Here is a 25,192-nt window from a genome sequence, read left to right as displayed (position 1 = left end):
AATAGGCCTTTGTGGAGATGATTACTGGTGAATGCATAATGTTCCATTCCTCAGGTACTGAAGTAATCGTGACCATGTTAAGCAGCATCAAATGAGAAGTGACATTCATGATGTACAAGTATCAACTTTTGCCACCTGCAAAATGACAAGGTGTAATCACCTTCCCTTATCATTTAATGGCATTACCATTGCTCAATGGCTCAACCTCCAAATCCTGGTGGCTGTCATTCACCTGAAACTGAATGGGATCAAATTGGGATAGCATGGTGGCTCAGTGGTTAGCACTGCTGCCTCACAGCACCAGGGGCATGGGTTCAATTCCAGCCTCAGGCGACTGTCTGTGTGGAGTTTGCACATTCTCCCCGTGTCTGCACGGGTTTCCTTAGGATGCTCCAGTTTCCTCCTACTGTCCGGAAATATGCTGATTGGGTGGATTGGCCATGCTGAATTGCCCATAGTGTGCAGGCTAGGTGGATGGGGTAGGGGCGGGGGATGGGTCTGGATGGGCTGATCTTTGAAGGGGTGGTGTGGACTTGATGGGATGAATGGCCTGCTTCCACACTGTGGGCATTCTATGACATGTCACACCAACTAGAGCTGGTCTTAGGCTGGATATCCTGCAACCAGTGGCTCAACTGAAAGTCGTTGCACCACTTTCGAGCTGTCACTGTGACTGAGTAATCTCTACTTGCAATAACTCTCAAAGGCACTTAATATCATCTTGGACAGTGGTCTGGTTAATCAGCACACCCAATCCTTGGTTTAAAAATCCATCCTCTCCACTTCCATTGCAGAGTGGATTATCTACAGGGTGCAGTGCAGCAAGACCACTTCAGCAACACCCCCTGTAAGCTGTGCATGCTCTATTATCCTTGGGTATGTGGTTGCATACTGTACAGATCACCCAGAAACAGCAATCATTCGAGGGAACATTGCTGTCCAGCAGTCCTGACCGAATCCACTTCCACCGCAGCTGAGTTAATGCGGAGATGGGCAGTACTGTGCAATAGTTAAATCATTGCTTTTGAGGGTGGAGTGGTTGGATTGAGATAACAAACAGAAGGACTTCGACTTCATTCAAAAAAAAGTCACTGAGAAATAGTGGGAAAATAGAAGACAGCAATCTGATTTTCATTTTCATTGAAATGGTCTCATTGTTTCAAGAGCTGGCGCCAACATTGTGCAGTTGTAAACAAATCCCAACGCTCCAGCTACAGAGAAGTTCTGTTTCATTTCAGATCTGTTCAGAACAATAGGGAAATGTTTTGATCTTTCCATTTACATTTAGTGAGACTCAACTCTCATCAAAATTCCTTGACAGTTCCTAAATGAAATGAGAAAGTTCACTATCATGGGGTTAGCTCACGGACTGCTAGCTGTTATCTCTGATTTTTTAAAACAAATATTTTTAATGACTGTTACATTTCCTGTTGAGTTTCATTGCAATCTGCAATTTGCTGATTGAATATCACTCGCCTGTGAAATAGTTGGAGGCTTGTTATTGTTGTATGAAGAATTTCACTGCTCACAAACATAAATATGTTTCATTTCGACAATAAAAGCAGTCGACATGAACTTTTATTAACAAAGCAATAGTCATTAGTAAAGCTGGAAATATTTTTAAAACTGTTTAAAAAGAATGATTAACATTTTTTCTAATATTTCCTTACATTAAAATTACAGTCTAAAATCAATGGTATCTTGTGTTATTTTTATTTGCAAGATGGAGCTTGAAGCAGATTGGCCATAACAGTACATTGGCATATACATCCACTGTATTAATGAAACAGATGTAAATCCAACTCCCCTTCCATTAATAAGTCAAGTTCCCACTGTGTGTTTGCAGTGTCATTGCAGCAATTGCCCTGAATGCAGCTATTTACAATCAATAAAACGTACTGCTAGCTAATGACCCTTAAAAGGAACCTTATAGGCCAGGCCTAACAAGATAATGTTTTCCTTCAAATATAGTAGTCATGATTTGGAGATGCCGGTGTTGGACTGGGGTGTACAAAGTTAAAAATCACACAACACCAGGTTATAGTCCAACAGATTTAATTGGCTTCCAATTAAACCTGTTGGACTATAACCTGGTGTTGTGTGATTTTTAACTTCCTTCAAATACATAGTTTCATCTAAATGAGGCCCAAGGTCCAACGTCAGCTTGCGTTGACACAAACCAACGTCTATAGGGCCAATGTTTCAGATACTCTGCTTTGAAAGATCAAGGGGAATGAATTTTCTCTGCTGCTCTTCCATTTCCAGTGTGAATGCAAGTGCCCAGAATTCCTTCAGCAGCAGAATCGGAGTTAGTGGTCGAGGGAAACTGCCATCAACTGTAGGAATCATCGAATCCCTACAGTGTGGAAGCAGGACATTCAGCCCATCAAGTCCAGAATGACTGTCTGACCCATCCCCATCCCTATCCCTGGAACCCTGAATTTCCAATGGCATATCCCCCTAAACTTCACATCCCTGGAAACTATGGGCAATTTAGCATGGCTAGTTCCCCTAACCTGAATATCTTTGGACCACGGGAGAAAACTGGAGCACCTGGAGGAAACCCACGCAGACATGAAGAAAATACGCAAACTCTACACAGACAGCTGTCCAAGGCTGGAATTGAGCCCAGGTCCCTTGTGGTGTGAGGTAGCAGTGTTAACCTCTGAGCCACCGTGCCACCACCTTATTTTGCTGAAATCTTGCCGAACCTCATGATGGGATTGGGAGAACTCTGCAGACATTTTGGATGAGGATAAACTTGTCCTGGTCCCATGCTTTCATGCATTTCCTGAATTACTGGACTGACTAATAATAAAAATTCTTCAGTGACTTTCTAATCATCTTGCCCACATTCAAACAAATAAACAAGACTCTTAGTCCTGACGGCAGTGACCTGCTCTGGGAACCTCTTGAGTCTTTGAATCACAAAATCAGAACAATTGACCCTTCAAGTCAATGCTAATTCTTCCTAGAGTAACACATCAGTCCGATTCTTCTGCTATATCCCTGTATATTTACTTCCTTCAGGTGACCACCTGATTTACTTTTAAATCACTAATTACTTACACTTCCCACGACCTTTGTCGACAGTTAGTTCTGATTGAATGGTGAATATGATCTGAGATAACCTGAGCAGCTTTGCTACCCTCTACACACCTTCAGCTGAAATCAGTATAGGCTGCGATACCATGCGGGGAATTATGTTTTAGGCAGAAGATAGTTCTATAATCTTGAACGGTACACAGGTTATTTCAAAAATACTTAACGACCACTTACATTATATCTAAGATCAACTTATGCGTTTTGTGAGACATCAGGCTAAACTAAATACGACATTAGCTCCACACTGTTAACATTATGAACAATTACTCAGGAACCAGTTCAGACACTTGGAGAACTGGCTAGCTTCTCCCAGGAACAATCCTTTATATCCTGGTGTGTCGTACGTACTTTGTGACATCAGGGAACTCTAACAAGTCCTAACTGTCTTATATAACAAGTTCCAGTCCTTCTGCATCTCTTACCCCAGACCTTACATCCATATCTCCTAGTGCAGATTGGTGGCTCAGTGGTTAGCACTGCTACCTCAAAGTGCAAGGGACCTGAGTTTGATTCCAACCCCAGGGGACTGCCAGTGTAGAGTTTGCACATTCTCCCCATGGTCTGTATTTGTTTTCACCAGTTTCTTCCCCCAGTCTAAAGCTATACAGGCTAGGTGGTTTGGCCAGGCTAAATTGCCCACATTGTTCAGGAACGTGCAGGCTGTATAGGTTAGCCATGGGAAAATGCAGGGTTATGGGGGAAGGTCTAAGTCAGATGTTCTTCAGAGAGTCAGTGTGGAATCACTGGGCTGAACGGCCTCTTTCCACGCTGTAGGGATTCATAGATTCTAGTCATAAGTATTGTTCTTTGGGTGAGGATAGGCTGTCCATTTGGGATAATGCCATTAGAAACAGTCACCTTGATTTCTAAGATATTTGATGAGGATTAAATGTTAATAATTGGGATATTAGTTGTGATGTTGGATGTTCCCTGCCACTTCAAGCCTTTCCATCAAGGATTTTGATAAAAATCAGGAGGAGTACTACAATGGGCAAAATTCCCAAATGGTATTTTGTAGAAGGCTTTTTTTCTCAGGCCATTCCTCATTGCTCAGCCTGTACACCAGGTGGAGTCTTTATGGAATCCAATTATAAGGGATTTGGGAGGACTTTCATGACGCTGTGGCAGTGTCCTAATCTGTGGACTAGGAGGCCTAGGTTCAAGTTCCAGCAGCTCCAGTGATGTGTGATGTCACCTCTGAAACAGTTTGATGAGAAATTACTAAAAGATTTGGTTGCTGCTTCCAAATCTCAACCAACTTGGTCCCAGTTTGCAGCTCTCAAATGTGCAAGCACCATTTCTGTGTGTTAAGAAACAGCAGCCATTATCAGTGAAATAGAACTCTCTCAAGGGAAACTGTGGCATTGGGATAGAAGGAATGAAGAAAAGATTTAGAGATTTAAAAAAAACAACAAATAGCTCCCAAACATGGCGAGGGAGCAGGAACACTGCTCCTTTGGAATTAATTCACTTTAGAAAATAATCATTCGTCAGACCACAGTTGGCAAATTTGCAATGTTATTGATTTCATGCCAGCTGGGAGAGATAGAATGAACTTGAGTTTGTGCAGTGCTTCACCACATCTCAAAGGATTTCATAATGTGCAGCTTTTGGAGTACATTGCATTTAATCATGCAGAAACTATTGGAAATCAGAGAAGGATCCCACAATGAGGTAAAGAAACCATTCTGAGCAAGGATCACTGGACCCAAAACATTAACTCTGCTTTCTGTCTGCAGATGTTGAGCAGACCTGTTGAGCTTTCCAGCAACTTCTCATTTTGTTAAAGAAACTACTTGTTTGTCTTGGTGAAATCTGAAAGGAAATGTCATTTGGGATACTGGGAGAACTTAACGGCTCTTCATTCGGTTGCACCAAACAACGTTTTCATGACAAATAATTTACACATGCCGTGCAGTGCTCCCTCACTCCTGCCTTGAGAAGCACAGAGATATATAACTGCCCCTCAGCAGTTTACAAGTGCCTGAATTGATAACCTTTGCCAACTTCAAGAAATGGTCTTAGAGCAACTGGACAGGCTGAAAATCCCAAGCTATACTAAGCTTTGGTGTGAAAGATCAACTGATGTTGAGAACATTGTTACAAGGAAAAGTGGAAACTCTCCGAAAGGAAAAACCAGTAAAACCTGTGAATGACGCACACTGGTTTGACTCATATTCCAACGTCGTGCTTCGGTATGACCAATACATTCATTTCCAAGTATCACTGTTTATTTTTCTTGCCTCTAGCTGTTTCATCCCCTTTTCTGTGTTGGGGAGGAATATCATTATGGTGCAGATATAGGATTAGTTTTCATGAGCATTGTTTTCTCTGTAACATCCTCCCCCCCCCCACCCCCCCGATTTTCCCACCAGAAGGTTAGTTGAGAGGACACCCGCCAAAATATTGACTGTCTTGCAACATGACAAGGTCTTAGTGGTGACCATGGCAACTTCTCAAAGAAGAAAGGACATTATGGAGTCCAGGGAATCAGCAGGATCTGGTTAGCAGACTCCAGCATGGCAAGTGGGAGAGGGTATTGGGGTTTGAGAGACCAGGGAAAGGTATGAAGGAGGGTGAAGAGCTTGGCAAGGGCACAATGGGCACAAAAGATCTCCAATGTAGGTCTCCATCCTGTTAACTGACACCAACTCTCCCAGAAAAAAGCCGCAGCTACCTGCCTCCTCCTCCATAGAGATAAATGGTGGCAAAAATGTAACAAAATATTTAAGTGGCCAATAATAACCACTTAAGGGCCTTTATTAGCTCAAGAGTAGGTGGGGTCTCCAATACTGGCAGTGAACCCATGTAAAATGGGAGACAGGTTGAGGCTTGGCAAGATGGCCACATGATTCTTTTTATGCGTTGCTCCCCCCAACCCTCTTCCCTTTTCAAACACACCACTGTGGGTGAAAGGTGTAAACGTAAAATCCAGCCCCACGGTATTAAAGAATCTCATTATAGAAAAGATGTGGAAGCTTTAGAGATGGTGCAGAGGAGATTTACCAGGATGCTGCCTATACTGAAGGGCATTTCTTATGAAGAAAGTTTGAGGGAGCTAGGGTTTTTCTCATTGGTGTGAAGAAGGATGAGAGGTGACTTGATAGAGGTGTACAAGATGATGAGAGGCATAGAGTGATTAGTCAGAGACTTTTTCCCAGGGTAGAAATAACAATCACGAGGAAAATTTAGGGGAGATGTCAGAGGTAGTTTCTTTACTCAGAGAGTGATGGGTGCACATAATGCACTGCCAGCAGTGACAGTAGGGTCAGAGACATTAAGGACATTTAAGAAACTCTTGGATAGGCACATGGTTGATAGTAGAATGAAGTGTATGTAGGTTAGTCTGATCTTTGGGTAGGAGAAAAGGTCAGTATAACATCAAGGGCTGAAGGGCCTGTATTGTGTTGTACTGTTCTGTGTTCTATGTTCTAAATGGTGTAGGTGTCCCTCAGCTCGCAGTCTTCCAATGGTCAGATCAGTAAAGACAAGTCTGTAGGTGGCAGGTTTGATCCTTGTTCTGTGCAAATTAGCTCATGGCAATCAGGACTACAATTGGCTTTCTCGATGTGGGAAGTAAAGCAGTAGTTAGAGGTCCTCCTGCTGATCTTAATCCAGCCCATTCTGGTGCAGAAAGCATGCCTCAGCTGTTGGCCCCATTCACATTAGTTCTTATATCTCAATATTGAAACTGAATGCAGGATTACAGATCAAGGAAGCTCATTGTGTTGGTCGTCACAATTTGGTGCTTCAGGATGATAGATCTTTATAGAATCATGGAATTTGACAGTACAGAAGGAGGCCATTTGACCCATTGTGCCTGTCCCGACTCCTGAAAAAGCTACCCAGCTAGTCCCACTTCCCAACCCTATCTCTGTAGCCCTTTAACTTTGTCAGAAGGGCAATACTGGAAGAAACAATCAGTCCTCTTTAAGATTTTCAGGCATAAAGACCTAGATGTTACCAGAAGCTAAATTTTGTGGCCCAAAAAGACTTTGTGGCCCTGCTTGCTTGGTGCACTAGAGGGTGTTTGTTAGCCAAATTGTTGCAAGCTTGACTGAAGACTTAAGACATCTCAGCTCCAAGTGTAATGGCAATGGTCCTTGAAGACTTTGCAAGGAGGTCTTCATCACCTCATTAAGGGAACTGGGTGTAAAACGTAGGATGGACTTTTAAAGACAGGAGTCTCAGCTCCTAGGCCATCTACAATGAACAATCTAACAATCTGCTCATATCCCCAGGTGGATCTATTCCATCCCGGACCAAGTGGAGTCCTCTTGGGGATCCAGACTGGTCTGGTCTTAGACCATAGATTCATAGAGTCATAGAGATGTACAGCACAGAAACAGATCCTTCAGTCCACCTCACCCATGCCAACCAGGTATCCTAAATTAATCTAGTCCCAATGCCAGCATTTGGTTCATATCCATCTAAACCCTTCCTATTCATATTCTCATCCAGATGCTTTTTAATTGTTGTAATTGTACCAGGCTCCACCACTTCCTCTGGCCACTCATTCCAGACACATACCACCCTGTGTGTGAAACCGTTGCCCTTTAGGTCCCTTTTAAATCTTTCCCCCCTCACCTTAAACCTATGCTGTCTAGTTCTGGACTCCCTTATCCTGGGAAAAGACCTTCACTATTTACCATATTCATGTGATAATCAGGAGTCCAAATCATTTTCAAGGTCTGAGTTTAAGTCAGCTCCTTTATTAATGGGAACACATAGATTCCTGCATTGGTCTGGTGACAGTGTAGTTCACAGAGTAAAATTCTTCCTTACGCCATTGACCTCAAGATAAAGTGACATTTGCTGTGTCATAATCTGATTTGATGTCCACCTCAGTCGCCCTTTTCATCCTCTGAATCAGATTGCTGACTTAGTGCCAATTAATGTCAAGCTCCCTATTTTTGTTTGGATGTGGAGCTGGTCTGACATTGCCTAAGCTCGCTTTAGCTTTGATCTTTACAGCCAACTGACAAAGGAGCCTTTGATCTTTGACATGGGCTGGCTTCACCCGGGAACTGTGCAGTAAAAGTATTGTAAACTTACTGAGCTCCTCAAGGAGACTCATTAAACACACACAACGACCGACAGATTAAAAAACAAAAGCAGAAGATTCAAAGACATCAGGAATTTAAACACTGAAACCCAAAAATTACAACAAGTATCCTTAAGAATGCAACTTTGGTGAAATGGGATAGGTACATTCTAGCAAGACAGAAAGGCAAGTGAAGTAATGTCGGGGTACCTTGGAAGCCAGGGAAGGTTGACAATGGGATGCAATTTTGAAAAGTAGGTGTAAGAAGCAAATTTCAAGTGAGGAACATGTAAAAAGTAATAAGTTAAAGGGGGAATGAGAAAAAAACAAGACTGTCAAAGAGAGAACATGATAATAAATGATTGGTATCATTAAAAGTACCCAAAAATATTTTATCAATATGTAGATAGTAAATGGGTTGCAAGAGTTCAGGTCTATTTGGACCAGAAAAGGTGATATGTGCAAGAAGTGCTGAACAAGGATGGAATGCTTGAAGAGTAATGTACTTTATACTGATATCTACTAACCAAAGGGATAAAATATCAGTATTAGTGGAAATGCAGTGACAATGAAAGAGATGAAAATTGACAGCAGGCTTTGCTGGAAAGCTTGGTTGTGTTTTAAGTGGATAAATCACCTGGTCTGACAAGCTTAGTGATATGATTGTGGGAAAAAAGGACTTTTCAATTATCCCTGTGATCCCTGAAACCTTTCATGAACAAATGCAGTTTTTAAGAAAAGAGAAAATACTAGCATGAACTAACTGTCACTGTCGTAGATTGAGGTGAGCTGAAGGGGATCCACATGGAAGAAGACAAAACTTTCTGAACTGAAATGAATATTTTATATCAAACAACTGAAACCAGGCAAGTGAGGCAGCTGCTGTAAATCTATGTCCACTATTTAATTCACACTTACATAATAAGTGCACAGATTGCCCATTAACTGTTGCCTGCAACCATTCAGCTAGACTTGGGAATATACAAATGAATCATATTTCAGTGTGGGAGCAAATGACTACAGATGTTGGAATCTGTACTGAAAAATATACTGACAGTCACAGCAGGTTAAGCAACATTGATGAAGATAGAGCAAACGTCTGATGAAGAGTCATCTGGACTTGAAACATTAGCCTGCTTTCTCTCCATGAATGCTGCCTGACCTGCTGTGATCTCCAGTATTTGATGTTTTCAATCATATTTCAATATCTGTCTTGAGCAGTAGAACAGAGAGAAGGACAAATGAATTTGTAACAACAGAATGTGAAGTCTCAACCTCTCAATATTTCTCAGCTACTCAGACAACATCCAGCAAGAAAACAAAGTGGAAAACAGACATTCACCAAGACAGGGGACGAAACAGGAGGATAGTGGGTTAGTGTAGGTTAGGTGGGCTTTGATCGGCGCAACATCGAGGGCCGAAGGGCCTGTACTGCGCTGTATTGTTCTATGTTCTATGAAACGTTTGCAAGACAAATTCCCAGCTCGGCGAACAGAATCACAACAACAAGCACCCGAGCTACAAATCTTCTCCCAAACTTTATTCACCAAGAGCTCCAAGTTATCTACAAATCATCACTGTTGAGGATACATTTTATTAAACGACTATGATCGATGTTACAAATTTAACTCCTTCAGAACTCTCAGGACAATTAAACCTTATAAATTTAGTCTTTTTCCTTCCTACCCATACAAGATATTCTCTCCTTTTTAAAACATATTACCTGTGTCTGTGTATGCATTTGATGTTGTGTTTTATGATTTGTTCTTGCAGTTTATGGCCAATATGATTCTTTATTATTTCACTCAAGAAAGCCTTGTAAATTTCTTATGGTTCTTATGATTTCTTAGTTTTGATGAGTACCACACTTTAATTGAAGTGTGAGAGCTGTGTGCTAAAAATCAATATAGATATTTGTCGCAAACTTCAGGGAGGTAGTTATAAAGAGGGGAGCGGAATTATCTGTTCTTACATGGGCAGATCCCAAATTGATAAGGGAATTGATGGTAGAGAAAATGAAAGGGCTTACCAAAACATTCCAACCTTAAAGATTAGAATTTGGCAAATATGGCACCCTTATTCAAGAGAGTATGGGAGGACATTCCTGCTATCTATACATCAGCCAGTTTAACACCACTGATGAGTAATAATTGAAGAAATCTACACACATGGTGGCATGGTAGCTCAGTGGTTAGCGCTACTGCCTCCCAGTGCCAGAGACCTGGGTTCAATTCCAGCCTCAGGTGACTGTCTGCATGGAGTTTGCACATTCACCCTTTGTCTGCATGGGTTTCCTCCCACAGTCCAAAGATGTGTGGGGTAGGTGGTTTGGCTATGCTAAATTGTCCATAGTGATCAGGGTTGTGTAGGTTAGGTTGATTAGTCAGGGGTAAATATAGGGGGGTGGGTCACTCGTTAGTGTGGACTTGTTGGGCTGAAGGGCCTGTTTCCACACTGTAGAAATGCTATGATATATACATGTGGGGAGTTTGACTGAATGAAAGACGACAGCATGATTTTGTATTATACATTAGCTATTCTTTTCTTTTGACTAAGTAAGAGACGTTTACTGTAAGAATCTAGCAAATGCTTTATTATGTGGATTTTAAGAAATTTCTGTCAAGGTACCATATAACAAGCTGGTCAGCAAAATTGCAACTTGTGTGACAGGAAAATCAGTATCCAACTGGGTAACTATTGGGTGAAAGACAGACACCATCAGGGTCACTGTAAACAGTTACTTTTTTCAGACTGCTGGTTGGTAAACAGTGATGTTTTCCAAGGTTCAATGCTAGCATGACTGTTGATTTTGCTTACATAATGACCTAGATTTTGGAATAGAGGGTGACATTTCAAAATTTGGCAAAGATACCAAACAGAGAAATGTAACACACATTAAGGAAAATGTCAATCAATTGCAACAGGACATAGATAGACTAACAGAATAGACAGACAGATAGCAGATGGAACTTGATACAGAAAAGTGTGAGGTGATGCATCTTGAGAGAAGGGATAGGGAAAGCAATATAGACATAATGACTTCCTAAGGAGAGTGCAGGAACAGAAAGACCTGGCAATTCATGTACATAAATCTTCAAATGTAGCAGGACAAATTGACAGAGTCATTAGTAAAGCATATGGGATCCTAAACTTCATAAATAGAGGCATTGAGAACAAATGCTAATGCTGAATCATTTTGCATCTTTGGTTCAGCCATGAATAAAGTACATGCACTTTGGAAGAATATGACGGTTCCAGAGAGAATGCAAAGGATATTTATCAGAATGGTACCAGGGATGAAGGATTTTGGTTCAGAGATTAGGTTGATGAAAATGGGGTTTTTTTTCAGAGAAAAATGAAATGAAGGGTGAATTGGTAGAGGCGACTGGGAAGGACAAATAAAGTTTTTTTCTATCCGTTTATGGTTTAAAGACTACAGGACTCAGGTTTAGATTTTAAACAAAAGATGCCGTGGAGATATGAGGAAGAACCAATGGTAATAGGCTAGAACTTGTTACCAACAAACAGATTGGAAGCAGAGAAAATCAATTCTTTCAAAAGGAAATTGGATAGGATCTTGACAAAGTGTTCAAGGCTGGAGAAAAGAGCAGTGGATCAGCACTGACCGGATTACTCCACAGAGAGCTGGCATGAACTTAATGGGTCAAATGACCTCCATACATCATGACTTGATGATTGCTATGGGACCAGAGTGGTTCGATGAGTAAAATACTTCTGTCATAGTGAGTCTCAGCTGCAGTTCAGTTGGGTGAGCTCTTATTTAGAAGGCTGTGGGTTTCAGACATTTTCCAGTCCATAGCTTGGGCTGGTCTTTAAGCAAACAATCGCCAGTTTAACATTTCATCTGTAAGAAGACACACCTCCTTGATCCCAGTACCAAGCAAGATGGCAGCTTTCAGATGAGATTTTAAATCAAAATCTATTTTCCCTTCAGGTGAGCATTACAGGTTTCATTTCATAATTTGAAAAACAGCTTGGGCATTTTCTTTTGTGTCTTGGCTGACATTGTGAATCCAAACTGTTTGGGTTTCGATTTCACTGATAATTTTAGAGCTTGCTGTGTGCAAATTGATTGTTGTATTTTCTACATTCTGGCTCTGTTATTTGCTCCCACGGGTTTCATGGGCTGTACTGTAGAGTGCACTAAGGCAATAATGGATTCTAAATAAATTCATATCTTGCTTTATTTATTTATTGAATCAATATGGACAAGTACCGTGAGGATCCATGACTTCTCTGCTTATGTCGTTAAAGTCAGGGTAGGCAGCAGTTAACAACTTGCCTATGATTAATAATATGAGAAATTAGCCAGATCTCCCCACTAATAATTATCACACATCACTCATAGTCAAGTGTGTAAATGAGACTGCAGAGATTTGGTGAATGGTATTCACAATTTGGAATGGTGCCTCAAATGGCTTTACATTTATATCAAATGGATAAGATAAAAAAGAAATGAAAAGTGGTTATTGGTGAGGGAATGGCAAATAAGAACAATAAGGTATAAAGGTGGCATGAATAGATATAAGAAGATGGCAGCATATTCCTCAAAGAAGTAACTGAATAGACTTTCACTCATGGAGAGAAAGGGGAAACAGCAATCAATGTCCGACAAGCAAGGCAGGATTGACAATGGCTGAGTATGAGGTGATGGAATGTGCATGTGAGGGGTATTGAATGAAGGGATACAGTGTGAGTGAGAGAATTGAGTGGGAGTGAGAGTGTGGGAATTGTGTATGGGCCTGGGTGAGGGCATGGAATGTGAGTGAGGGTGAAGGGATTGAGTGTGGATGAGGGTGAAGAGACTGAGTTTGGATGACAGTGTTAAGTGAGGGTGAGCGGACTGAGTGTGGGTGGCAAGATTGAATGGATGAGGGTGGGGGTATTGAGTGAGAGTGAGATTATGGAGACGTGAGAAAGTTAATTCCTGAGGCTGGGGAGGCAAAAATGGCAGAATGATCAATTTTTAGTGAAGGTGAATACGGGGACAATTGTGAACAGCTTGGTGTGATTCTCCCTCTCTGACAATACCTTATCACCAGCCTGTCCTCTTTTAGAGATGGCAATGTCTCTTACCAATTAACTGCTGCCCGTTTTATCTTCCAAAAATCACTCAGTCCCAGTGCAGTTTATTGTGAGAGGATTTGGTGCCGTCACAGTTTTATACAGAATGCAATTAGTACCCTCATCAGAGACTTCCAGAACAGAAAAGGCAGACTGTCAGCAGCTCTATAATTTGTCACCAACAACTCTGCAGCATCTCACTCAACTCCATTTACTCTTTGTGTGATTTTGAACAGTGAATGTTGGCAGGTTGTTCAATATCAAGCCAAGCCTTAATCCACTCCTGGTTTCAAATCCATACCTCTGGATTTCTCATCAGGATTCACTGATAGAGTCAGTCACCAAAATCCTGGTAGAACTTGACTTCTTAGATTCAGCGTTGATAAGGACAATTGTACCACCACAGTTGCTGCCTGGTTAAAAGAAAATCTATATTTGTGTTTATATAGTGCCTTTGTGATGTCATGACAGCCTTGGGTGCTTTAAATTTAAGCACTTTTTAAGTGTGGCCATTGCTGTGATGTAAGGAATGAATCCTTCATGTTGTACATTATTAAGATTCTGCAACAACAATCTAATTTTTTTGGTTAGCAATGTTGATTGAGAGGTAAATGCTGAAGAATAATTTCCCTGTTATCTTTGTATTGCATCACAGGATCCTTTTGGTTCACTGAAGAGAGAAGCCAGAGCCTCAGATTAATAATATCTCACTAGACATAAAGACACATCTTCAACATGCTTTTATAGACTGGGCCAGACCCCCTCAAAATAGTTTAAGAAGGCAACCTAGACTTTAACTCTGTCTTATTTAAAGGCAGATGTGAAGTGGGTGTTCCATGTGTTATGCAGCGGGTCAAACAATGGGCTTTAAGCAAAACAGAATTTATTTAAACAGTACAGTAGAAACACAAGCAAAAGAAAGCAGCATTTAGAATCACTTAACTATGGGAAAACTTAACCAACCAGATAGAACAATTATTAACATCCATAAATACACCCCTTGGCAAAAATGATAAATTCAAACCTAGTTTCTTACAGGCAGGAGGCAGGAACATCCAGAGAGAGATTGCAGAGAAAGTCAGATGAATCCTTTACTGAAACTCTCTTGGACTCTCACATCTTGACTGCTACAGCTCAAACATAAACTGGAAAAAAGCTGAACTGGGAGAATTGGCTACTCATCTCCCTTTGTTAAATTAGACTCTTCAGTACCTCTGCCTTTACAACCTCTCTTCAAAAAAAAAGGACAAAATAAGCTTTTAAAAGTGACAGCATTATCACAATATTCTCCCCAAGTCTGTGTGGCTCCGGTTTCCTCCTGCAGTCCAGTGATGCGCAGGTTAGGTGGATTAATCATGGGAAATGCAGGGTTACAGAGCCTATGGTGGGAGTTGGTTTGGGTGAAATACTCTTTGAAGGGCTGCTGCAAACAACATTGGCCAAACGGCCTCTTTCAGCACTACAGGGGTCTGTGTAAATTGCATCAGCTGTTCATGCTCAAATGTTTCATGTGGCATTTGAGTTAAGAACCTCTGAGAAAGAGCTAAGAAACCTATCCACTGACCCACAGCTAAGAATGAGAGCACCCAACTGTAGAGTTCAAACCCTGGATCTGAGGGTCTGCCTGACTTGGCATTATAGTTCACCACTTCCAAAGAAGAATCATACTGAACGCAAACATTAATTCTGTTTCTCTCTCCACAGATATGCTGAGTTTCTCCAGTGCTTCCTGATTTTATTTCAGACTTCCAGTATCCACAGTATTTTATTTTCATATGATGTCATAGTTACCTTGACCATTTAGTACCAATTTTGCTTCTGACTTCAAGGCCTCTTTGAGAGGCTGAATCTTGAGGGAGAGTGCTGCTCTGTTCCATCTTTCACATAGCTATGAAGCCAAGGATTTGAATGCACTATTCATCTGATTGGGTTGGTGTAAATGGTATGAAATGCAGGACAGTTCTCTAGTGTTCTGAGCAATACAACTACAAACAGATTATTTGGCTCTCCATCTCTCTTGCGTTACTGGGATCTTGCAGTGCACAAAATGGCTCTACGTTCACCCACTTAGTAGTGAACACAAGTCAATCAGTAATCCATTAGTTGGGATCTGTTTGGAATTTCCTGGAATAATGCAACATAGTGGCACATGAAAGTTGTTTCTCCAGTGTACCAGATCGCGTATTTACTAACTGTTGTGGCATTTTCAATATAAATCAGTTCAGAGCCATATACTCAAGTGAACTGCTCAGTCAAATACAATTACATTTTATCATAATGGATCTTCAAAAGCTGAAATCAATTTTGATGAGTACATTTTAATGAGTCCTGAAATTAATTTCTAGAAAATTAAACCAAGGCATTATATATTGTCATCTTTGCAACAAAAATGCTAAACGTATTATTTAGTATGGGGTTTTGAGTGAAAGCAGAACACAACTTGTCCCCCCGCTTGATCACCGTAACCTTACACCTACACTGAGGTGTGCTAAAATGGGAAAGGATTCACCTTTGAACTCGGTGCTATCTTATTAAGGTAAGGACTTCAATGGGCTAGTGGAGCTGCCCATTGTTGCTGGACCATGTGGTTTGGGGGGGGGGGGGGGGGGGGGCTCGTGCAATCACCTTCTGATTTTGTGAGGGAATTCTCCTCACTCCAGTCCAGCTGAAATGGGGAAAAGTTGAAAAAGGAACAGGAGAGGGCTCCTCAGTCCTGAGAAGCTGTTCCATCATTCTGTTTAACCATGGCTGAGCTGTACCTCAGTTCCATTTACCTGTGTTTTTTTCCAAATCTCTTCACTGAACAACAAAATAAAACCCTATCAATCTTAACCTTGGACATTTCAATTGACCTCCGTCTCCATAGTCTTTTTGGGAGAGGGAGTTCAAGATAATCATGATTTTTTGTACAGCAAACAAAAACTCTCCTGATTAAATAGCTTGTTTCAAATTTAAAGATTGCTGTTCTGGAGGCATTGTGTTTAACCTTTTAAATCCTTCTTTTATCATTTAGGACGCTTCCATGAGGTCATCCAGCAACCTCCTAAACTGAAGCGGCGCAGTCTATTTCAATCTGTACTTTAGCAGTTTAAACCCTGCTCTCACTATGGTCTGAGAAAAGAAAAGCGTTCTATCATACAAACCTTAAAACTTGAGCAGGGAGAACAGAAGGAAGCAAAACTGGGTTATGCACTTACAGAGGGAAATCTAACTCCAAAAGCTTGTTCAAAAAGCCCATTCTCCTCACGTTGCACCACAGCAGCCAACAAATTGCATTTGTTTCGTTGAAAAATGAGACTAGAAATGAACTTACAATGGAACAGGTTTTGCTCACTGCGCGATCCGAAATCATTGCGCTCACGGGGTTAATAAAAAAAACCCAACAAACAAAAAAGATTGAAAGAGTTGCTAGCAATTCAAAATCTGTGAGGATAAGCGTGTCCCAAGTACCATAAATTTGATCAAAATTATAAATTACTTTTAATATTCCTGCTATTTTATAATGCTACACTTTTACTATTTATTCCCATGATAACATGTTTCAAATCATTTTTATAGAATGTTGCAGATGCTTTGATTAAAATTTGTATGGATTCTGATGAGACAATTATAAATATTTCATTACAAGGTCTTGGACTAATTCAAGATGACATGTAAAATAGTGTAGAATCCTCTGGAGGAGCAAGTTTTAGCCCAAGGCAAGGCGAGACTGCTGCGGGATGAGTCTCTGAGAATCTGAGAGAAGCAGATTGCAGGGATTAGTGGATTAGAGGCGAGGATTAGCGGATTAGAGGCGGTATTATTGCTGGAGGAAGAGAGCAGCTGTTGGAGATCTCTCAGTGCTGATCCGGTCACTCAGTTACCGATCTGCCTCACCCTGTCACCGCTGCTGACATAGCTCGGCTTGCTCACAAAGTCAGAGGAAACCCTTTGCAGTCCTTCCCATGATGAGAGCTACATCTGAAGCGTCCTGCCGACGTTATCCTTGCCTCCTACCCTTCGTTATTTAACACGTGTACACTCTACTTTCATCATTCAAGGCTTATATCTTCCGGACACTATTATTGCTTGTTATGACAATCTCCCAGTTCTAATTCCTATATGTGTTAAGGTATAGTGGGCAATGGGAGTGTGTGAAGATGAACGTGAGTTTGTGTGCGTGTATGTGTGTGGGAGAGGGATGCGGGTGTGAGCATATGTATCATTGTGTGTTTGTGTGTGGTTATACGTGTGTATACAAATGTGTGTGACTGTGTATGTGTGAGACAGTATGTTTATGCAAGTGATTAAGTGTGTGTATGAGTATGTGTGCAACACTGCACGTGTGACACTGAGAGAATACATATGTGCATGTGAGTGAATCAGCGAGAGTGTAACAGTATGTGTGCATATGCGTATGTGAGTGCATGTATGTTTGCGGTTCTGTGGATGTGAAATTCTGTGCGTTTAAGTGAATGTGTGTACGTCTGTGTGAAAGACTGTATGTGAGAGTGAATCAGTCAGTGTGTGTATATATGTAAGTGTATGCATGTGTACGAATGTGTATGCGTATATGTGTGTGAGATTGTGGTTATGTGTTTGAGTGTGTGTGGGTGTGTAAGAGTGTGTATGAGTGTGGGTGTGTTTGTATATGTGTAAATGAAAGTGTGTGTAGCTGTCTGTATGTTACTGTGTGTATGCGTGTGTAGCTGTGTATATAGTTTTGTCTGTGTAGCTTTGTGTGTAGCTGTGTATGTAAAGTATGTTAGTGTAGCTGTGTGTATGTGTGTAGCTGTGTGCAAAATGCATATGTAGCTGCTGTTTATGTGTATGTATGCAGCTGTGTGTATGTGTGTGTATGTGAGCGTAGCTGTGTGTATTTGTGTGTAGCTGTAGCTGTGTGTGTATATATGTGTGTGGATATAGCTGCGTATGTGTGTGTGTACTTGTGTGTTTAGCTGTGTGTGTGTGTGTCTGAGTGCAGCTGTCTGTGCCCCTCATGAATCACAATCTCTCCCTGTGTGTTTCCTGTGGGTGTATTTACACTCAGGTGATGCGGACCGCGCAGGTTGAGAGATGTATTGTGCGCTGTTTCTTTCTCTAAAACATTCTTAGGGTTAGAGTTGTTTGGGCAGAGCTGGGTATCCTGTGAAAACGACAATACAATTGAAATAGCTTGCTTGGTAACGTCGGAAAGGAGTCACAGGACGGGAGGCTTTGAGACATTAAACCAGGTAGAGACATCAATACACCAACTGTGTTTTCATCACAATTTGGTTAATGCATGGCTATTGTTACTGAGGAAAGACACGTGAATTGATTTTGTTTTGGGGGAACTAGTCCCTTGACATAACCACATCACCAGCTACCCTCTGATCTAACCACAGCTCCCATAGTGGGCTATATGTCCCAAGTGAGATAGGTATTCAGAATATTATAACAGACTGATGCCCCTTATAATGCAACCTGCGAATGGTGACAAGTAGTTTTGTGATATTCAGATCGAAATACTTTGTTTGGATTTTCTTACAACTGTCACAGCATTTGGGGCAGTTCGGCCCATCACGGGGCGGCACGGTGGCTCAGTGGTTAGCACTGCTGCCTCACAGCGCCAGGCACCCGGGTTGGATTCTAGCCTCGGGCAACTGTCTGTGTGGAGTTTGCACATTCTCCCCCTGTCTGTGTGGGTTTCCTCCGGGTGCTCCGGTTTCCTCCCACAATCCAAAGATGTGCAGGGTCAGGTGGATTGGCCATGCTAAATTGCCCGTAGTGTTAGGTGCATTAGTCAGAGGGAAATGGGACTGAGTGGGTTACTCTTCGGAGGGTCGGTGTGGACTGGTTGGGCCGAAGGGTCTGATTCCACACTGTAGGGAATCTAATCTAAATCTAATCACTTCCAGACCGGGAGGAGATAAAACCTTCAGCTTTTCTAAAATAAAAAAATCATCAAACAACAAACTTCCTGCAAAATGCACCGATGTGGAAATGGAGTGAGATCAGGGTCAGACTCAGTGTGATTCCTCCCATTGTTGAACAGCAGGCTGGGCTCCCGTGTTGGTAGTCTCTCCAGCAGCAGAGGAGATCCCGTGCTGGGGATCTCCAGGCAGTAATCAGTGATCTCAGTGAACCCAATGTCTCTGATAGTGAGCAGTGTCCTAACCGAGAGAGAGCAGCGAATCTTGCGGGGGGCCCAGAAGCTGGAATGATCATCCGAGTGTTTGCTGCAAACGGAATGCGCGGTGGAGAAGGTCTGTGGGGTCTTCACCCAGCGCAGCGACTTGGGGGGGGGGGGGGGGGTGAGACCCTGGGGCCACCCGCTGCTGTCCCTGTTGTCAGAACCGAGTGAGGAGAACAGAGGAACAGGTGTGGGTACAAGTCCAAACCCTGATGTGAACCGAGATGGTAGGCAGAGGGAGTGTCCAAGTTCCCATTTAACACGGACAGTGTAACTAACTCCTGGCCAACAAAAAAAATGAGACTCACAGTCGTGACCATCCTCGTATCTTCCTAACACCGCACCCCTGTAACATACAGCTCTCTGCAGGCACTCACCGGGGATGCCTGGCTCTCTAGTGGTATTGCTGGGTGCTTTTTTGTTGCTAATTTTCAATGTTCCTGTGTCAACATGGCACTATGGAACCGACAGCTGCACACGATCGCAGTCAGAACGCCCGCATTGCAAATACTCCGGGGTCTCTCTCTCTCTCTCACACACACACACAGACACACACACTGACACAGACGCACGTACATACACAGACACGCACAACACACACACATACAGATCCACACAGACACAGATACACACTCTCTCACACACACACTCTCTAATATATTCTCTCACACACTCACAATCTGTCTCACACTCTCTCAAACACACAACTCAAACATTCTCTCTCTGACACACACACACTCACACCCATTCTCTGTCACACACACACACTTTGAGACACGCTCACACACACTCTCACAGACCCGGGGGCGGGGGAGATAGAAAATCCGAATTATTCCCATATTTTCAATGCAGCGTCGCCGCCACAATTTTCAGCTCAGTGTCGGATTCACACCGAGAGGTGCAGGACAAGTCTGCAACAACTCAGGCTTGGTTTTCACTCCACTCAGTGACCGGCACTCGCTGTGAGTATCTCACCCACTTTAAGCTGGTGAAGAGTGCCTGGGAAAGCTGCGACTTCCATCTCCTCGCCTTTCACACTTTGAATTCTGCTCTTTGAAGGGAACAGCTGAGTGTGTGGAACAAACACACGCACACACAGACACACACACAGACAGATGCACACAGAGACAGACAAACACACACAAACGTTACTTTTGCTGTGAAAGCATCATTTTCTTGCCAGGGTCTGTCCCTAACTGAATTGCTGGCCGTTTGGAATATCGCAGACAGCTACAGCTCTGGCGATGTTGAGTCTGACGGAGAGACGACTCCCCTCTGCTGCCAGTCCACACCATTCAGTCCCCGGTCTCTGTCTCCCTCTCTGTGGTCCTCTGGAACGCCGAGGAACCCACAGGCTGCAGCTAACCCCTCACTCTCTCCCACTCGCTGTGCACAGCATTCCGGTGCGCAGCTCCATTCTGAAGGGGGAAACTTTCCCTGGGAAGACCGAGCTGTCATTCTGCGCATCGAGTCAAACCCAAAGCCTGGAGCTCACTCGGGAAAGTCTTTCGCAAACATGGGAACTCATTCCAAAACCCTGAGCAGCGATTCGGAATAATCACCAGGCCCTGACAAGGTAATATACCCCACTGTGGGACAGACTGACATGGTAATATACCCTATTGCTGGGTAATATGCCCCACCAGACTGACAGGGTAATATGTGCGTATTAAAAGGTTAATTCCTTTCCCGGGGATACACTGAGAGGGTAATATCCTCACTTCTGGGCGGTATTAAAAAGAAACTAACAATTTCTTCCCAAAACACACCCTCCACACCAACAACAGGTAGGATAACAGGAGTTATTGTCACTGTACACAGTCATAGCTCCCAGCAACAGCAAAGATCAGAAACCACGGCAGCGAAGATCAACGCGAGGAATACAGTACATTGGAGCTAAAGGAAGCAGGCTCCTGTCAGCCTCTTACCTTCCCGCAGGAGTAAGGCGATGAACAGCGGGAGGACCGGCCTCATAGCCGGGGCTGAGAGAGTGGGCTCTGCTCGCCGATCCTTGCAGCTGCTGCCTGCACTCCCCGTGCGATTCCTCTCTCTCTCTCCGCACTCTCTCAGGATCTGCTCGCCTGTAGTCACTGCTCTCTCGCCGCTGTCCTGCTCCCGTCTCCGCTCTTGCCTCGGTTCAGCACCATCTCCTCACCGAGAGTCATTCAGATCCAGCAGAGACAACCCCGCCCACAGTACCGGCTCCTCACCCTCCACGTACACCAATCAGACCCAGCACTAAGCAAACCACAGTGCCAGAGTCACCCACACTTTCCCTGTGCCAACCTGGCACTGGACAGTGCTACAGTCTCTGCCCTTACCCAGCACAAGCAACCTGACGTAGGGTGATGCTAATATCGGTAATGGTGCGACGGAAAATTCAGTCAACCTAAGGTAAGGTATATGCCTCCTTCCTAACTCATCTGCTCTGTATCTGTCACACCCAGGACTGACCTGTTCATGTGAATCAGTATTGGAAACACAAATGCCCCTATATCCAGCAAATGCTAAGGATAGCATACCTCATAAGCACCCAGTCGTCATTAGCAGATAGGAATCTCGCATGCCCAGTCTAATGTGCCCAACACAGAGCAACTCGAAGAAACTGGCACAGGCTCAGTGGGTAGCACTGTTGTCTCATAGCACCAGGGACCTGGGTTCAATTCAAGACTTGGGCAACTACCCTGTGTGGAGTTTGCACACTTTCCCTGTGTCTGCATGTGTTTCCTTTGGGTGCACCAGTTTCCTCCCACAGTCCAATGATGTGCATGTTAGGTGTATTGGTCATGATAAATTGCCCACAGTATCCTATGTGTAGGCTAGGTGGATTAGGTAATGTGGGATCAAGGGGATAGAGTAGGGGAGGTGCTCAGTCTGGGTGGGATGCTCTTCTGAGGGTTGGCACAGACCCAGTGGGATGAATGGCCTCTTTCTACACTGTGGGGTTCCATGATATAATCACCACCCCCACTACAAGGCAATTTAAACCCAGTTAACTCATTATACCACTTAATCAAAACCTCATCTTTCAACATTATCAGCAATTGCAGAGTTCAGCCTCAATAAACCAAGACCACTATTAACCCAATACAAGTCACCACTTGGCCATGAAACCACTCAAACAGATGCAAGTGGTCACAGCCAGCACTAAACAAGCCAAACAAACCCAACCAAAGTATTACAAAGCAATTCAAACTCACCGTTACACAGATGGCACCAGCCATACCAAACCCACTCCACTCAACAAATAGCCCAGCAATGTTCCCATCGCAAACAGCACATGGAATGCTGATCCCGACAAAGTAGTTGAATGGCCAGTCAAAAACAACTCCAAACCACACTCTTCCAGCAGCACCAATTTTTCATGGGCCCTGAATCTAGACCATACATTGCAAGCATTCACTGTCCAGCATTGCCTAAACATCCTGCGCTCATTCTCAAACTCTGCTCAGAAATTCAGAACAGTCACCACACCCTGATGGGCACACTGAGGCTAATACCCTTCCTGGTGGCTATATTGAGAGGGTAATAAATCCCTGGTGAGCAAACTGAGAGGGCAATGCCCTCCCTGGTGGGCACAGTGAGATGGCAATACCTTCCTTGGCAGGTGCACTGGGAAAGTACTATATAGTAATGAAAACACCTCTGTTAGCTCCAGCAACACATACAGTCTGTGCCAAATATACCCAGCAATTTGTTTATCCTGCACAAAAGTAGCACATTCAAACACAGAGGAGCTGAAGTCCAGTCCAGAGAGCCTTTGAAACTCGACCTAAAACTAACGGAAAACTGATTAACCCAACCCAAACTCAGCCTCTACAGAAGGGAGCCAGCAGATAGTCACCTAAATCCAACATTCAATAAAATGCAAACACACCAGCCTGAACCACATTCATGAAGAACAAAGTGCTTGACAGATTCATATTCATCGCAAAAAATGAAATTATGTACACAACAGTTTCACATCATGCAGGTGCATGGCAATGTTTTGAACTACTCAGAATGTACAAGTGAACCAAAATTGGTAAGTCAATCATTCTTTGCACTTATATGCACCACATCCTTACCGACTGGAATACTCTATTAACCGAGGATGAAAATAGCCACTTGCCTACAATTCTAGCCTAGCCTGAAAAAAACATTTCCAATTCATACAATCTGGTGTACAAAAACAGCCCACTCACGTATTTCACTTAATGTATAGGGACATCAGTCTGATTCAAACATTTCAATTTGGAGTTCTATATATCAAAGACTGAGGCCAGCTGAGATCTGTGAAACCTCAGCAATCATACTGCAGGACTCGCCTCCCCTCTGCAGCCAAACTGTTCCACTGTGTATATTGCCAGCTGTCAGCATCAATATCAGCTGCACAGGATGTTCATGGAAAAGCTTGAAGCAAATAAGAGTGGAATAATTATCAAAGGGACAATGAGATTATATTCTGAATACCTGATTCAATTAAGCATTTAATTATTTTCCCACTAGATGTCACTACTATTACCTGTTCCATTATCGGGGCCAAGTCATTTATTTTCCATTTTTATATCACTGTTACACTTTTCTGTCTGCCTCAGAAATCTGGATAATATGTTGTGATCTATTGAAAACAAATCAGAACCTTTGAAATGTGGATCACAAGACGCAGGCGAAAAATTCCATTCACTGACCATAAGACAAATGAAGAGTTGATTGAAACTGCAAGAGCAAAAAGGATTCTTACAGAAAATAAAATGTCAATATTTCAGTTATTTGATCCAAACTGAGATGTCATATGAGGCCTCTTCTTGCGGACAAAGTGGATGACAGCCTGATCTAGGCGTGGTTGGATGATGAATGGTACAAAGCAGTTGCTGATGAGTTCCTGTCGATGTTTGAGGATGGAGTAAAACAAACAACAGGTCAATTGGCAGAATTAGCTTCAAGCTGCAGCAGCAGCAGCGACTTAATTTACGGGAGGGATGATATGCATTGACCAGCAGCCATATTTTTAGGATTAAAATTAGAATTAGGTTTATTTTCACATGCATTTACGTACAGAAGTACAGTGAAAAGTTTGCAATGTCACCCCACATGGCTCTGTCTTAGGTACAAAGTACCTAGATACAAATCTTAAGAACAAAATAGAGAAATGAATAAATAAAAGTTACATTATATTACAGTTATTCATAGTACAAGTTAGAATAATAAGAAATGATGTTAAAAAGATAAACATTACAGTTTTTCTATATGGCACCTGCAGTAGATCAATGCAAGAGGCTTCCACATATTGTCTGATTGGGTTCACAAAATGACTGCCTGTGCCTGTCCCCAGTCCAACAACCATCCCTGCTCCACTCTGGGCCTCCAGCCCACTGGCTGTCCCACCCTGCTCCACTCCTCCAGCCCACTGGCTGTCCCACCCTGCTCCACTCTGGGCCTCCAGCCCACTGGCTGTCCCACCCTGCTCCACTCCTCCAGCCCACTGGCTGTCACACCCTGCTCCAGACCTCCAGCCCACTGGCTGTCCCACCTTGCTCCAGACCTCCAGCCCACTGGCTGTCACACCCTGCTCCAGGCCTCCAGCCCACTGGCTGTCCCACTCTGCTCTGGACCTCCAGCCCACTGGCTGTCCCACCCTGTTCCAGACCTCCAGCCCACTGGCTGTCCCACACTGCTCCAGACCTCCAGCCCACTGGATGTCCCACTCTTCTCCAGGCCTCCAGCCCACTGGCTGTCCCACCCTGCTCCAGACCTCCAGCCCACTGGCTGTCCCACACTGCTCCAGACCTCCAGCCCACTGGCTGTCCCACCCTGCTCCAGAC

At 43.2% G+C, this 25,192-nt stretch overlaps 1 protein-coding gene across 2 annotated transcripts in view; it reads right to left on the bottom strand.

Moving 5' to 3' along the window:
• Positions 1-21,832, bottom strand: part of kirrel3a (kirre like nephrin family adhesion molecule 3a) — a 615,794-nt gene extending 593,962 nt beyond the window's left edge. Inside the window, exon 1 of one of the 2 annotated variants that reach the window (XM_072593027.1) lies at positions 21,317-21,832. In XM_072593027.1, the coding sequence (XP_072449128.1) occupies positions 21,317-21,362 (46 nt within the window). In that variant the 5' untranslated portion in view covers positions 21,363-21,832. The remainder of the gene's footprint in view (positions 1-21,316) is intronic. The other variant, XM_072593028.1, reaches the window with a different exon arrangement.
• Between the last annotated feature and the right edge of the window lie 3,360 nt (positions 21,833-25,192).

The sequence above is a fragment of the Chiloscyllium punctatum genome, chromosome 23, assembly GCF_047496795.1.
Source record: "Chiloscyllium punctatum isolate Juve2018m chromosome 23, sChiPun1.3, whole genome shotgun sequence".
Lineage (NCBI taxonomy): Eukaryota > Metazoa > Chordata > Chondrichthyes > Orectolobiformes > Hemiscylliidae > Chiloscyllium > Chiloscyllium punctatum.
Note: the sequence above shows the minus strand (reverse complement) of the source record. Positions and strands in the feature narration are given on the sequence as shown.